Below are 15551 nucleotides of genomic sequence, written 5' to 3' on the forward strand. Positions count from 1 at the left end.
CCAGTCTGTTGTTCCATGTCTGGTTCTATTGCTTCTTGACCTGCATACACATTTCTCAGGAGGTAGGTAAGGTGGTCTGGTATTCCCATCTCTTGAAGAATTTTCCACGGTTTGTTGTGATCTACATAGTCAAAGGCTTTGGCGTAATCAATAAAGCAGAAGCAGATGTTTTTCTGGAATTCTCTTGCTTTTTTGATGATCCAACAGATGCTGGCAATTTGATCTCTGGTTCCTATTCCTTTTCTAAATCCAGCTTGAACATCTGAAAGTTCATGGTTCACATACTATTGAAGCCTGGCTTGGAGAATTTTGAGCATTACTTTGTTAGCATGTGAGATGAGTGCAATTGTATGGTAGTTTGAACATTCTTCGGCATTGCCCTTCTTTGGGATTGAAACGGACTGACCTTTTCCAGTTCTGTGGCCACTGCTGAGTTTTCCAAATTTGCTGGCATATTGAGTGCAGCACTTTAACAGCATCATCTTTTAGGATTTGAAATTGTTCTTCAGCTCTTATAATTTCCCCATGTATATGTAGCATACACTGCTTGAGAACAAGAACCATGATAGATTACATCTTTGCCTACAGCACTACTAGATATAATGATTTACACCTAGTGTGTGCTTAGTCACTCAATCGAGTCTGTCTCTTTGTTATCCCATGGACTGCAGCCCACCAGGCTCCCACTGTCCATGGGATTCTCCAGGCAAAAATACTGCAGTGGGTAGCCATTCCCTTCTCCAGGGTATCTTTCCAACCCAGGGATCGAACCTGGGTTTCCTGCATTGCAGGCAGATTGTTTACCGTCCAAGCCACCAGGGAAGCCCTTACAGCGAGTACCTACTCAATAAATATACCCATATGGTAGGCCAGTGAGGGGCAAACCATTTACTATAACAGGGACAGTAACGTATCTGAGAAGAACTGAGCCTTACTCCTGTCTATCAAAACAGCTATGCAATCATGGTAACACGATAGCGAAGTATTTGGCAGTAATTATATGGCTTTCCTGGACAACTGTGGGGGTTGTTTCTGCCACACGTCTGCACTCACGTATTCAACAAATATTTCAGAACACGTGATGAGCCAGGTTCTACTGTAGAGCAGTAGAAATATAGAGGTAAAAACAGATGGGTAACATCTTTGCTCTCAAGGTGCTCACATTCTATAACACAACCATAGGAGTAGCAGCCCCACCCAAACTTCCAAGATCAAAAGGAGTATCTACGGGTCTGAGGAAATAAGGAGCATCTACAGTTCTCAGTGCCTTCCACTGCACGTAAGCTGAGTGAGGAAATACCACCAGAACACCGTGGTTCGGATCGTATGCTACAGAGACAGTGGAGCACAAAAGTCATTAAGAGCACCAACTCCAGACTCAGTCTGCCTGGAGCTATGTCCCAGCTCCCACTTACTAGCCAGGTGACCTTGAATAAATTATTTAATCATTCTATCCCTCAATTTCCTTATCTGCAAAATGTGGGTAACAAAGGTTGTTCGGAGAATTCACAAGTTGATAACATGGAAAGCGCTTAGAATTTGCAGAAAACAAGTACTATAATTTTTGCCTACTCCTACTATGACTATTACTACTACTACTACTATTATTAAATTGTTGCAATCTGTCCATGAACAAGCTAAAAGCAGCATATATGATACATAGTAGGAACTCAGTATTTTATTACTTACTGAAGGAATAAATGAACCCAAGATTCAGTGTCTTCCTCTGTGAAAACTGCACAACTTTAAGACTGCTGTGACTCAAAGGCACATAATCTATCTCAAATGGTTTTATTAAACCCTTGCCCCACAAAAAGAATACAAGAATAAGGTTTTATTACTGTTACCACTAGAAATATATCATACCTATATGATAGCAAAAATGTAATGCTAGATATTATTTCAACTGTACATCTATATGTTGTTTGACTAACTAGTCAATATACGGGGCTTGCTGACATGGAGATATACACTAACCCTAATAACCAAAGAAATTAGGTAAGTAGGACAGCTGAGAGAGAATGAAGTCTCATCAACAGTGAGCAATTTTATAATCAATCCATCTACAATGACTGAAAAAGAGAATTCTCAGCCACATACACTAAGCACCAGGAGCCCCTCGCCTAGGCAGTGATTCAGTATTATAAAAATACCTGGGCTGCCTGGAAAAACAAGATGCTACTGCATCTGTCTTATCTCCAGGAAGCTCAGAGCACCCTTTACTCTATGGGTCCATGGATGGGAAAAGGCAATACCACTCACCATGATCTAATCCTTAATAAAATCAAGCCACAGCAAATCTTCTCCCCAGTCAATACAAGTACAGTTTTAAGCCACGCAGCCAGGTTTAACACTGGTATGTCCACAAAAGGATATGAAAACCTTTAAAGACTCTCAAAACTAGACTCTGATGATCACTACAACAGATTCTGTATTTTCCTTCTGTTTTTACTAACCCCAACCTTAAAAGGCCTCATCTCTTAATACTTTTTTACTCCCATTTAATATCCATATATAATCAATTAAATTTATTGCTAATTCTAATCACCACCATGTCTTTTTCATGGTTCTTTGCCCTTAATAGAAACCATAACTTGCTAGTTTAGTAACAAGTAACTACAGTGACCATAAGCAAAACAGAGTGGTTAGGAATTTTAAACAAGTAATTAACTCAATGCTTACTACACTAACAAAGGAAACTCTTAATACAAACAAGTGGCATTTTGCCAGTTAAATGTTTATATTTTAAACAGCTGAAACTGCAAAGAACTTTCAAGGTAATACTTGGATCATTTATGCTAAATCATTTATGTTAAAGAGCTGAACCAATCAAAAGGAGATAAAGAAAAATACTGACACAATTTAGAAATAAATGGGTTTAAGGTGCAAAACTCGTCATAAACATACATAAACAAAACATTATGTGCAAAAATAAACAAGAGATGCTTATTAAAAGCAGCAAGTAAGCATTTCTTTTTTGCTCATGAACACAGCAAAAAGTAATCAATAATTCTCAATCAACTCTCTCTCAGTCAACCCTACTAAAGAGAAAATAGTGTTATCACATGATGTATAAAGAACTTATTTACCTTTCAAATATGTCATAATAGTGTTTTTAAAAAGAAGTTGTCCTTATGCCAACATTAAATTTTTTTTCTTCACTTATTCATTAAGCAGATTTTTACTGAGTACCTACTGTCAGATACCAACATATACTTTGTATATATAGTAGCGAACCAAAAACCTCTGTTTGTGAAGCTTAAAATCAAACAGATAATCACACACACACATTAATTACAAGCTGTACTAAGCACTATGAAGTAACAAGGTGATCTTAAACAATGTTAACAAAGAACCTAAGTTTAGACTAGTGTATCAGAGAAGGCCTCTCAAGGTGACAGTGAGGCTTTGGGGAGGAAAGATGACATAGAACATGTTCTGGCTAAAAGAACAGCCCAAGCCAAAGCCTGGAGGAGACAGCAAGAAAGCATGACAACCTGAGGATCTGAAAGGAAGCAGATGGGACTCAGAAAATGAGGGGAAGTAGCATATGAACCCAGAAGGGAGCAAAAGCAAGATGCAATCACCTTAAAAGACACGGAAAGGCTTTAGGGATTTGGGACAAGTGACTGACTGAAACAGATTTCCATTTTAAGAATATCATTCTGACTACAAGACATAAAATCAGAGAAAGGCAAGAATGTATGCAGAAAGTTGGTGAAGAAGCAACTGCAGTACTTTTAAGAGTTGAGTATGTTATCTTAGGCTAGAGTTGTGGCAACAGAGACAGTGAAAGAAAAGATAAATTCAAGATATATTTAGGAAGTAATGGTCAGAATGTAGAGGGTGAGGAAAAGGAAACTATCAAGAAATGACTCAGGCTCCTAAAGTGAAAAACTAGAATGAGAAATAACATTTATTAAAATGAGGATGACTAATAAAGAAATTTGAGAGGTCAAGTAATGAGGAGGTTAAGGTTATGATCTGTTGAGACTGAGAGGCTGTGAGAACACAAGTAGTGATAACATGAAGGCAAAGGACCACATCAGTCTAAAGCTAAGGAGAGAAGTGTGGTCTAGCGATATGCATTCAGAAGTTGAGAGCATACAGATCGTATCTGAAGCCACAGAACAGCCAACTACCTCGGGGAAAGGGAGAAGATGGGAAGAGGACACAAATCCAAAGAACTCCAACGATGACTCTGATAGAAGAGCTGAACTGAAAGTAAAAGAGAGTGGGTGCTTCAAGGAAGGAAAACAAAGCTCAACTAGACCTAATGAGGCTGAAAGGTCCAGCAAGATTTTCAGGTCTAGCTGATAGGTAAGGAAGAAGTGAAGGGTTGGGGAAAGCGGGACCTTTGAATATATGCAAGCCTAGGAAAAATGTCAACCTGGAATCCAAAACTCAATATAGACAGATCATTCTTTTAAAATAATATAAACATCCTTTATCATTTTTCCCCTTATGTCATTTCTTTTAATAAGCCACTAAAGCATATTCGTACCGTGACATAGTGAACCCTAAAGACACAGTGACACAGCAAAAATCAACCACCATGGTTCAGATAATGCTGTACCAGAACAGGGCATGCTCTGCAGTTTCATATTTTTAAATTGAAGTTTCTAAACAAGAAATAAAATCTATCTGCTTTGCAATACTGAAGCCAATGTTACAAACACAGAATTTAGGAAATTAAAATGGTTTTCCTGAAAAGATAATTTTCATACAATTTTCCCACCAAAATGTTAAAACTAATTCATCTAACATTTGTCTGTCTACTGTATTTTCCAGGTACATCACTCTTATGACTCTGCCCACTTTTTTCGTCATCAAAGGGTCATAGGTAAACGTTGATATGTTCTAGGGCAATCCCATCATTTGTACTAAGACACAATTGAAGCCTGCCTTCTTTCAGGTTTTCAGCCACTCTAACACTCCTTAGGGGCTTACCTCATGTTGGCTTTATGAGCAGTAGAAACAGCACCAGATTCTGAATTGGAAAACCGACTTTTAATCCTTGCTCTGCTTTACTGTTATGTGTGTAACCTTACAACAACTCACTCGGTTTCTCTAATAAACCAAATAAGCTTCTGTTTATGCACCAGTAAATTGGAAAAAACTTAATGCACAAAGTTGTTTAGTGATTAAATGCGATAGTAAGTATTAACTGAATCTAATCCTAACATTTTAAATCACTTCTGTGAACTGAAATACCAAGTTATATGCCATTCTTATTTCTGCTGAATATAAGCCAAGCAATTCCACTCAAAATTTATGTACTAATTACAGATCAAATCTTGGAGCATGAATCATTAAAATTAGCATCCTTCTTCATATTTAATAACATAGCATTCTACAACTGAAATAGATGTGTAATGTTAAACACATTTATTTTACACTCCTTTCCTAAAACCTCACAAAAATGACAGAAAAGGAATTTTTAAGATATAAAAAGCCATGAGCCCACAAAAATTGAGAGAATGGGTGAAAAGACAATAGCAACAAAAATTTGGAAGCTGGAAAACAGATGGTTGAGTGACAAATGACTTAGCAAACACTAGGAAATCAAATCTTTAGCAAACAGTGGGGAAAGCCAAGAACAAACCCAATTTAAACTGTAAAATCCCCAAAAGACTCAGGAATTGGCAGTACCACATACATCTGAAGTGGGATGTGGGGGAGAAAGAGTGCTAAAATAAGAAAAGATTGTTTAAAAGTCTGTTTAAGAAGCAACCATCCCCACAGATACTAACCACCCCTCCCCAACCCCAACAAAAAACTGAAAATATATTGTCTAGTGAATATAAAACACAAGATCCTGGGACTGAGAAAATGAGGCACAGCAATATGCAGGAGAACATACTGAAAACAAGCTGAGTGAGTGAAGAAACACGTATGGGGATGCCCGGACAGGTTACCATACAGTGAAGCTAACAAAACCTCTCAGAATTTCAAATCAGCATTCAACTCCCCTACTCTCACACACAACCACCATCTAAGAAAAGGCTGTAACACAAAAGATAAAGACCAAACAAATAAAAACTAAGAGAGTAAAAATGGAGGACACAGATCACACATGGAGAAGAAACCTTAATGAATAAAAAAACACTTTTATACTAAGCTAAGAGAAAGTATGATTGCTACTAGAACAGGATAGATACTATTCAAAAGGACCAAAGACAAAAGCTCTTGGAAATTAAATATATGATAATAGATGAAAACTCAACAGCAGTAGAGCAAAAAGAAAAAGATGGAAAATAGGAAAGAAAATATGAGAAAATTAGAAGATTGGTCAAGAAGGTCTATTATCTCAATAAAAGGAATCTGAGAAAGAAAAGAGAAATTGGAAGAAATAACCAACAACCTCACTCAAGAAAAAGTCCCAAAACTAAAAAGCGTTTCCAGACTGAAAGGGCACACCAAGTATTCAGCACCCTGAATGAAAAGAAATCCAAAAAAGGAACCCTCACTGTTAAATTTCAGAACACTAAAAACAGACACATTCTTAAAAGCTTTCAGAGATTTAAAAAATGAGGGAAGGGAAGAAAAGAGAATAAACAAGAGGATGGGGGTAAGAAGGAAAAACAAAACCCACACAGGTCACATGTAATATCTGTAAGATATAAGAATGGCTTTAAACTTCTCAAAAGCAATATGGAAGCTACAAAGCTATGGAGCAAAATTATAAAATAATACAATTTCCAATCCAATATCCCTTACCTAACTGTATAAGGGTAATATAAAGCCATTTTAAAACATCAAGCAAGCCAAGAAAGAATATGACATGGGTCACGGGAAAAGAGAGATCCAACCACAGAAGACACTGAAAGGAACCTCACAATATTAGTAAGTCTAAAAGGCAATTAGTCCAGAATGAAGATCAGAGAAATATGAGACTTCCTCAGAAAGATAAAAGTGGTAACAATACCTGATATGTCTGAACATCTCCAGGGACATTTGATGAAACGCTGAGTCAGTGATTACTACAGAGAAAACTAAAGCGGCAGGGAGGCGGGAGGCGTGGAGACAATGAATTCCAGCCAGATCAGCCTATGGAAAAGCTAACAGTTAACAAGTCACATTGAGAACTGCTTATCAGCTCTTTAGTCTCCCACATTTAAGTACACCCAGAAGATCAAGAATTGCCAGACATCTGAGGAGAGGCTCTATCACAAAAGGTTAAGCCCAAAACCCACAAAAATGGGAAGAAAGGCAACTTGGAGGAAACAGATGATGATGGATGAAAACTTGGGGTAAGGGAACCCACTACTAACATTTGTATATGTTAAACAATATACAGAAATATATATACAGGTATACCATACATACTAGATAGCTGGGATAGGAGGAGGAAGGCAACTGCAGGACATTAGACAGGCTAGGAAAAGTTATATTTTACAAGAAAACTGAATAATCAACAGTGATGCAATCATAACTATTAAGATGAAGGGTGGACCAGGAGGAAGAAGGACCAGCTGAGTAGATCATGACAAAGTTAATCTTCATTTTCTACCCAGGAAGTTACTAAAGCCAAAAACAAAAGGAGTATTTTTATCTAACACATACAAAGCAAACCTAAAGGAAATCAACTTTGAATATTCATTGGAAGGACTAATGCTGAAGCTCCAAGATTTTGGCCACCTGATGCAAAGAGCCGACTCATTGGAAAAGACCCTGATGCTGGGAAAAATCGAAGATAAAAGGAAAAGAGCGCAGCAGAGGATGAGATGGTTAGACAGCATCACTGACTCAATGGACCTTAATTTGAGAAAACTCTGGGAGACAGTGAAGGACAGGGAAGTCTGACATGCTATAGTCCATGGGGTCGCAGAGAGTTGGACACGACTTAGCAACCGAACAGTAATGTAGAGCATATGAGTTAGAGACATTTCAAAGGACTTTCCAAATTCGTTTCACTCTTACAAAATCTATGCGGTAGATACTATTCTCCCCACTTTTTTTTTCTCCCCACTTTTTAAAGTGAGCAAACTGAGGCACAGAGAGGTTAAGTAGCTGGTGAACAACAGAGGTTGGCTCAGACCTAAGCAGTCCACGCTCCTAACCACCTGGCTGCGTTGTACGTCAAGTAGTAATACAGGCAGTTATTTAGAGACTAGGAGGTAAATATCACAATCATCATCTACAAGAGGTGAAAGTGATTGCTTCCAGGGAAATAAAGAGGGCAATAAGCTTTTATTTGTTTTGATAAGCACGTAAACTATTTGGCTCTTTAAACTGGGCAGGTACAACATAAATAAAAATTAGATCTTATAACTTAGTATTTCACAGTTAAAGTATTTTATCTGATGCAACCATCCTACGAAGCTGGCAAAAATGAGCATTACTCCTATTTGATAAGAAAACTCGAATTCCTCATTAATAAATATTGAGGAACTACTCTATATACAGGTACTGTATTTAGAAGATAAATATCAATTTACCTCAAGGTATGAAAAGGTAAAAGAGGTACACAAAGTATTTTCATTCATTTCTTTTCATTTTGTTGCATTCAATTATATGATCCTGCATCTCCAACAGTTATGCTTAAGGTGAGAGACAATACAAATTTTAAATCATACAAAAGGCAGAGAAAGGTCTGCTCATTAATTCTTTCAAAAAACACTCAGCTCTTGCCCTTGAAGAATTCAGTCTTATGGGGAAAATGGGTAAACGTAATTTTAATTGAATGTGCACAGTGCCTTGAATAGAGGAACACTAAAAAGGGCTAAGGAAAACATTTCTTGAAGAGAAAGATACAGAGGGAACATCTGAGCTGAGTCTTGAAGGATGAATGCAAGTTTGACCAATTTCACAGAAGAGGCTGTATTAACAATCACAAAACACTGAAAACATCAGTGTGAAATACCTGCATCTTCCCTGTGCTGTTAACAGTAAGTTCACATTAAAGGCTAACCTAAGACATTATGTGTTTTGTTTGTTAGCCACCCAGTCGTGTCCAACTCTTTGCAACCCCGTGGATTGTAGCCCACCAGGCTCCTCTGTCCATGGAATTCTCTAGGCAAGAAAACGGGAGTGGGTAGCCATTCACTTCTCCAGGGGATCTTCCCAACCCAGGATCAAACTCAGGACTATTGCACTGCAGGCAGATTCTTTACCATCTGAGCCACCAGGGAAGCCCAACATAAAACATTAAGACCTTTTTAATGAGAATGATTTTTTTTTTTTTAAAGATCATACATAATCTTAAGGCCTGATCCATGTTTCTAGTCTTTATAGTCTCTGTCAGTAGCCAACACCAGTAGACACATATGTTACCAACATTTTAAAATTTACAGTGTTGCAATATTATTTCAAAAGATGACTAAAGAACAGCCAATCTTCATTTATCCTACCACCTAAAAGTTTTATTGCTAATGTGTTTTCTAAGTCATAACACTGACATTACAATGTACTCCTTTTCTCCCATGAGATCCATAGGTGAAGCCCAGAAGACACAAAGGACAAAGAAACTAACATGGGAAGAAAAAAGTAAAAACAATTTTTTAAATCATTATCACTTAAAAATTTTTTTCCAAACTACAGTAATAATCTGCAGTAAAATGCCAAGAAAATATTATACAAATTTACCAGATCTGACCTTTACAGCTATTTTAAGGGTCATTTTGATATTACAGAATTTAAAGGATGTTAACAAAAGCTCAAATATGTGGTTAATTCAAAACAAGTACAGTCAACTCAAGTTACTGTACACCAATATTTAATCATATTTCTCAGTATCTGTTTTACCCCTTTAATTTCAAACCTTTCTACATAATTTGCCCCTAATTAGTCCTCATCTCAGTTGCTATATGGAAAAATTGATTTTGTTCTAATATCTTAAACTGGGACTCTAGCTCTACAGTTAAAAACCGAGTTGTAAGTAGCAAAATCTGACTTTAATCGTCTGGAACACCACGTTATGGAAGGCTCTATCATGCCCTACCACCAGGAGGAGAAAACAAAAAGGAAAAAGTTATGCCAGGAGACCACAATGGTAATTAGTAAATATCATGGGAGGTTTGAATTCAAAGTATGTGGTTTTTATTTATGTATCCACCCATCTTTCACTTCTCTAAATTTAGCATCCACATAACATACCTGTTCTTATAGGGGGTTTTACTCAGATCACACTCATTAGATTTAGAAAACATGAATATCTGAGCTAAGTTAATTATTTAAAATTATAGATGTGTATTAGCATTATTTGATAAAGTTAAAGGTTTAGCAATAATTATAACACAATTATTAAGGAAACCACCTCCTAGAAGAGGTCTCTCTTTTAAAAAGTAGAGACTTGTATACATGATATGGAATACATGTGGCTATGATAACAAGGTTCCATATATGACTTAGAAAAATAAGAATCGTCAAAGGCAAGAATTTAAATTATTTCAATTAACCATGCCTTTACCTTATATCTTTTAAGTAATTAAAAAAAAAAAGAAAGCCTCACTGAAACATTTGGCCTTTGTGTTTCTACAATGGCAATTCTTTTCAAATATGATCAATTCTTCCAAAGTGAAAACCAAAGATATACATTTAGAATGTAAACGTTCCAACTGGCTTAATAAAAGTTCAATCACAAAAATCTCCAATACTAAAATATTTAAGTATCTTTCACATTTATTCAAAGCTCCACAGTGAAAATGAATAGCCTCTGTCAAAACTCCTTGATCAAAACTATTACTTTGATCAAGGTTAGTAAGACTGGCAAATCTGTGAAAAGAACATTCCTTTAAAAGTTGACTTAATTTAAAGCCGTGTAGTATCATGAGAGATTTCACAACTCTTCCAGCTTCTAGCCAGCTTCAAAGACACAATTTGATTCAATAAATGTGATCACCATATTATTACCAATCCTATTAAGAAAACAATGGTCTAGTAATGTATTTTAGGCTTTCTGTATTTCTCTGGTCACAGAAGAGAACAAGTGGAGTAGATTAGCAGGAGAACAAAGTCAGTTCAACCCTCCAAGACATTCTCTTTCTTTACTCTTTAAAACAGCTACCATCTTGATCTACTATGCAAAAGGAAAAACATACTGCATCCTACAGTCAAAGATAAATTGGGCTGTTTTTAAGAGTGTATGCCCCTCCTCCCCCACAAAACACTTTTTACCATTCCCATTTCTTTACTGTTCAGATAAAACAGCCATTAAGTAAGTACACAAAAGTCGGTCAATTAGTTTGAGAGCAACCTGTATAACCCAGCTTAGGTCACCTTTCCTATAATATCTGACTAGGAAAAGCAGTAACATGATCTTTTTCAGACTAATAGCAAACACAGTAGAACTTTGGGTCATCCAGTCCAGTGAAGGAGAAACAAATGTGGGAACCACAACCTCCCCTCCTGCCCCCAAGAGATGATCATAACGATTTTAATAAGTCAAAAGAAGAGATGAACTATTAAGCTGGGTTAGCAAAAATTAAGCTTCTGTTCATAATTAATTCTAAAAAACCATCTCATAAGTAACAAAACCGCTTGGGGCTCCCATACCTACTCTTAATGTTCAAAAACTATTCTGTCAAGTATTGTTTACGTTTTACTTAGACCACTTCCTAAGCATTTTGAAACCATCCCATCACACTCCTGCTCTAGAAAAACTTACCAGAAAAATGCTCGTTCACCTCTAAAGAGGAAAAAAGTAGATAATGCCTTTAGACTAACCCTGTGCAATGCAGTGACTAAACAGAGGAACTCTGAATCTGTTGAATGCCTGCAGAAACATGGCATGAGCTTACCTCTCGTCCTCGCCATCCACCAAGGGTGTCGTCAGCGGTAGCACCTTCAACGGGAAAAGAGAAGCAGAGGCTGCAAGGCTGCTGCTACTGCCATCTGAAACTGCTGACACTCCCCCACTGTCACCACTGATGGTCTGAGGTAAGCCAACTAAGGAGGGTTCCGCTGGGCGCCTGGCATCTTCGATTTGGCTTCCAATTGCCTGAGCTAATGATTGTGCGGAGAATTGAACAGAACTGAGCGGTAGCTGTTGTGCCAAAGGCAAATTTATATTAGATGCTAGCAAGGGAGGCTGACTGACACTTTGAACCAAATTACCATTCTGAGTGGCGGGGGCTTGTGCTATATTCTGTGATGGAACCAAGTTTGTCGGGGCAGAAGGCAGTCCAGAAGGACCAGCTGAACTAACCTGATTCGTAACAGAAATACTACTAGCAGAGGGCAAAGGACTAACTGCAGGCAACTGCTTCGAAACCACTCCTGGAGCTACCGACTCGACCCCCTGTGGCTGGGGAGGCGCAGGTAACAGGGTACTCTGGGGTGCAATGACCAGTTGTTGAGGAAGGCTTGAAGCGCTGGGCTGAACTCCCTGATGAAGGATCGCAGCTGGAGCAGGTGGCACTATCTGTGAAGCCGGAGGAGCACCTTGCTGGATAACTGAAGGTGTGACTTGGGTGGAAGGCTGCTGCAGTGCCGATGGTAGGCTTGTCTGTTGACCAATATTTGCAATTTGACTGCCGGGAGGTACCACAGCTACTGCCGTGTGAGCCTTGCCAACAGGTTGGCCAGCTGCCCCTGCAGGTTGTGCTTGGACTGCCGCGGGCTGCACTGGGAGCTGGATGCTCTGTGGCTGAGCCATAGGAATCACCGTGGCTCCCAGGGCCACCCCTGCAGAAGTGGGCTGTCCAGAGGGCACCGCTGTTTGGAGAAGCGGTGAGGGCTGAACATACTCAGAGGCTGGGTTCGGAGTCACTGATGTACCGTGGCTTGGGGCCATCGGAGGGGCCACAGCTGGCGCCGGCTGGCCATATTGTACCTGTTGGGGTGGCGCGCCTTGCAGGGGAGCTTGCACTGGGGGGGCCGCCTGGGAATACGGCAGTTGGGGCTGAGCCAGGCTGGCGATGGAAGGCTGCTGACCTAAAGCCGAAGTGACGCCCACCACGCCAACAGGTGACGGCTGGATACCGGCTTGCAGAGGTACTGGTTGAAGACCTGGCTTCGGCTGATAGCCCAGTTCTTGAGACGGTAACTGTACCTGCGAGATCTGCGACTGAGAAATACTCTGAGGGATGCTAACTGCTGAAATGCCCTGTGGAGCGGCGCCACTGAAGTCCATCTGCGGAAGAGCCACCCCTGGAAGGGTCGGGGGAGGCTGCGGCTGCACCGGCGGGGCCGCCAGGGTGCCCATCTCTCCGCTGCCCACACTCTCCGTGTAGTGACTCAGTGTGCTGACGCTGCTGCTCACGGAGCTCCCACTCGTGCTCTCCCTCTCGGAAGTCGCTTCGGTCGGGTTTTGTCTTACACTTTCCACCACCTTATTTACCACCACCCCTTCGGTGGCGGGTATGGCGGCGTTTTCTTTTTCATAGAACTCAGTGCAAGTCCATCGACCTTTTTTGAAAGGCTCAGAAGTAGAATCTAACTTCACGACTCTGAACCTGGACGTGTTAACTGCTGGCTGTTGCTGCTGACTCGAAACGGACCCCACAGTCATGCCCGCAGCTGCACTGGCAGCGCTGTTAAGGGCCGCGGAGGAAGCAATCGTACCATTGCCCATGCCACTCAAGATATTCACATTAACCCCGCTGCTCACTGCAGGCCCGACACTCACACTAGCAGCACTGGGGATACTGCTCACACTTATATTAGCGTTACCAAGGATGCTGCTGGTCACAGCAGGATTAAAACTACCCACAGCAGTGATGTTAACGTTATTCATTGTATTCGTGCCTGTAACAGAATTTATACCTAGGCTGCCGGTAGTACTCGGAGCACGTATACTAGTCATGACAGATGCCGGCGAGCCACTCGATGATACAGCAGAAGTTGGTGCAACTGGCATAACACCGTCAGAGCTTCCCGCGGCCGAGAGTTTTCTGGACCCTGGGCTTGAGGGCGGCCCTCCAGGGATGGATGTACTGGCCACACCGGCATGGGATGGGTGGTGGGGCCCGTGGTGCAGGTGGTGGCCATGAATGGGATGGTGGTGATGGAGGGGGTGTGGATGAGCACTCCCATTGATCACAACGTTCTGTTGTGGAAGGTGAGGCAAATGAGGCTGAGGAAGGTGGGGCTGGTTGGGAGAGACCGCCCCAGGTGTCTCGGCTTCCTGGAAGTTATTGAGAGTCTCTTCTGAGGAGCTGCGTTCAGGCTCCCCTAAGTCCGTGGCCCTGGAAAGCGACACATCAAGGATCTCGGAGGACGACAGATCTTCCGTGTGAGACTCATCCAGGTCGTCGTAGCTCTCCGTGTCCTCTGCGATGCTGTTGTTCGAGCTGATGCTAGCGGAGATCTGAGCCGGGGTCACGCTCGTTATCTGGAAGCCACTTTTCTTTTTCATCTGCGTTCCGCCTGGCGCAAGAGGCTGTGCCTGCAGCTGAGCCTGCGAAAGGAGGTTCAGGCTTTGTGGAGGCGGAGGCTGTGGTCCCGACAGAGAAGATGCTGCAGGAGGCGGCGGCTGGAGCAGCGACGGAGGCGGAAAATCCTCAGCAGATGGGGCACTACTACCGACGCCGGTACCTGCTGCACCGAGAGCGGAGGCGCTGCCCCCGCCGCTGCCCCTTCTAGGGAACATTGCCGGGTGCGCCATCTTCCTAGCACTCATGTCTGCAGCGGCCGCGGCCGCCGTGGACTCGGGCGGCTGGTGCATTGTGTTGGGTACCGGGGCGGGGGGCGGAGAAGGCGAGTGCAATTTCCTTCTGCACCGTAATCTTTGTATTCAAGACGCCGAGGAGGAAAACGGGAGCTGACGCTCCGCCCGGCGCGATTCCCCCACCTCCTCCTCCTCCTCCGCCGCCGCAGGCGCCGGCGTTCCTGCCTTCGAGGGCGAGCTTCGGGAAGGGAGGATAGACGAGGGTGAACGGGAAGGCCGGGGACCCGAAGGGGGGGACCCCTTCAGTCCTTCGCCATCCACTTTCCCCTCTGGCCTCACACCCCCTTTATACTCCGCTTCACGTGGGGTGCGGGGCGGGAGGGAGGGCGTGGGCAGGGGAGCGGGGAGGCGAGGGGAAGGGGGTGGGAAAAGCCAAGAAATGCCCACCTTCTCCGGACAACTCCGGAGCCACCTCCGCCCCTCCTCCCGCCGGCGGCGGCGGCGGCCGCTGCAAAAAGCCTCCCGGTCGCCCTGCACGAAGGCGGCGCCGAGCGAGTGTCGCCTTCCCCTCGCCGCCCCCCAGCGCCGCCGCGACTGCCGGCGGCGAGCCCCGAGCTCAGTCAGTGTCGCTCAAACCTCCACTCCCAGCCCCGCCGGCCCGGCTCGGGCCTCCTCCCCCCACGGCCCCGCGGACCCTTTCAAACCCCCTGGGCTCGCGGCGGCTGCTGCTGCTCCGTGAGGAAACGCTGGCCGCGGCTGGGGCCGGCGCGGCGAGGCTCGGGCGGCGGGGCGCCCGGTACGGTGAGCCCAGCAACGGGGCGCGGGCGGGCGCGCAGAGACGCCGGGTCCTCGCGGAGCACGGCCGGGGCGCGGCAGCGGCGGTGGCAGCGGGAGCCCAGGGACCGCTCCATCACTGGCAGCCATGGAGCCCGAGCATTTTCCTCCCTCCGGGCAGGCGCCTCAGCTCGGCACACGTCCTCGGGGAGGAAGGGGCCGGCGC

General features: G+C 42.9%; 1 protein-coding gene across 14 annotated transcripts in view; it reads right to left on the minus strand.

The window, feature by feature from the left end:
- The window catches only part of TSC22D1 (TSC22 domain family member 1), a 122344-nt gene extending 107105 nt beyond the window's left edge, over window positions 1-15239 (minus strand). For 5 of the 14 annotated variants that reach the window (XR_006271237.1, XR_006271236.1, XR_006271238.1 and 2 more), the window contains exon 1: window positions 11742-15237. Coding sequence is in view for 10 of the 14 variants with exons in the window: in XM_043478092.1 (XP_043334027.1) it covers window positions 11742-14608 (2867 nt within the window). In the remaining 4 variants the exon portion in view is untranslated. Of the gene's footprint in view, window positions 1-11741 lie in introns of all 14 variants that reach the window. The other 9 variants (XM_043478097.1, XM_043478095.1, XM_043478096.1 and 6 more) reach the window with 4 other exon arrangements.
- Between the last annotated feature and the right edge of the window lie 312 nt (window positions 15240-15551).

This window comes from Cervus canadensis, chromosome 9, assembly GCF_019320065.1.
Source record: "Cervus canadensis isolate Bull #8, Minnesota chromosome 9, ASM1932006v1, whole genome shotgun sequence".
NCBI lineage: Eukaryota > Metazoa > Chordata > Mammalia > Artiodactyla > Cervidae > Cervus > Cervus canadensis.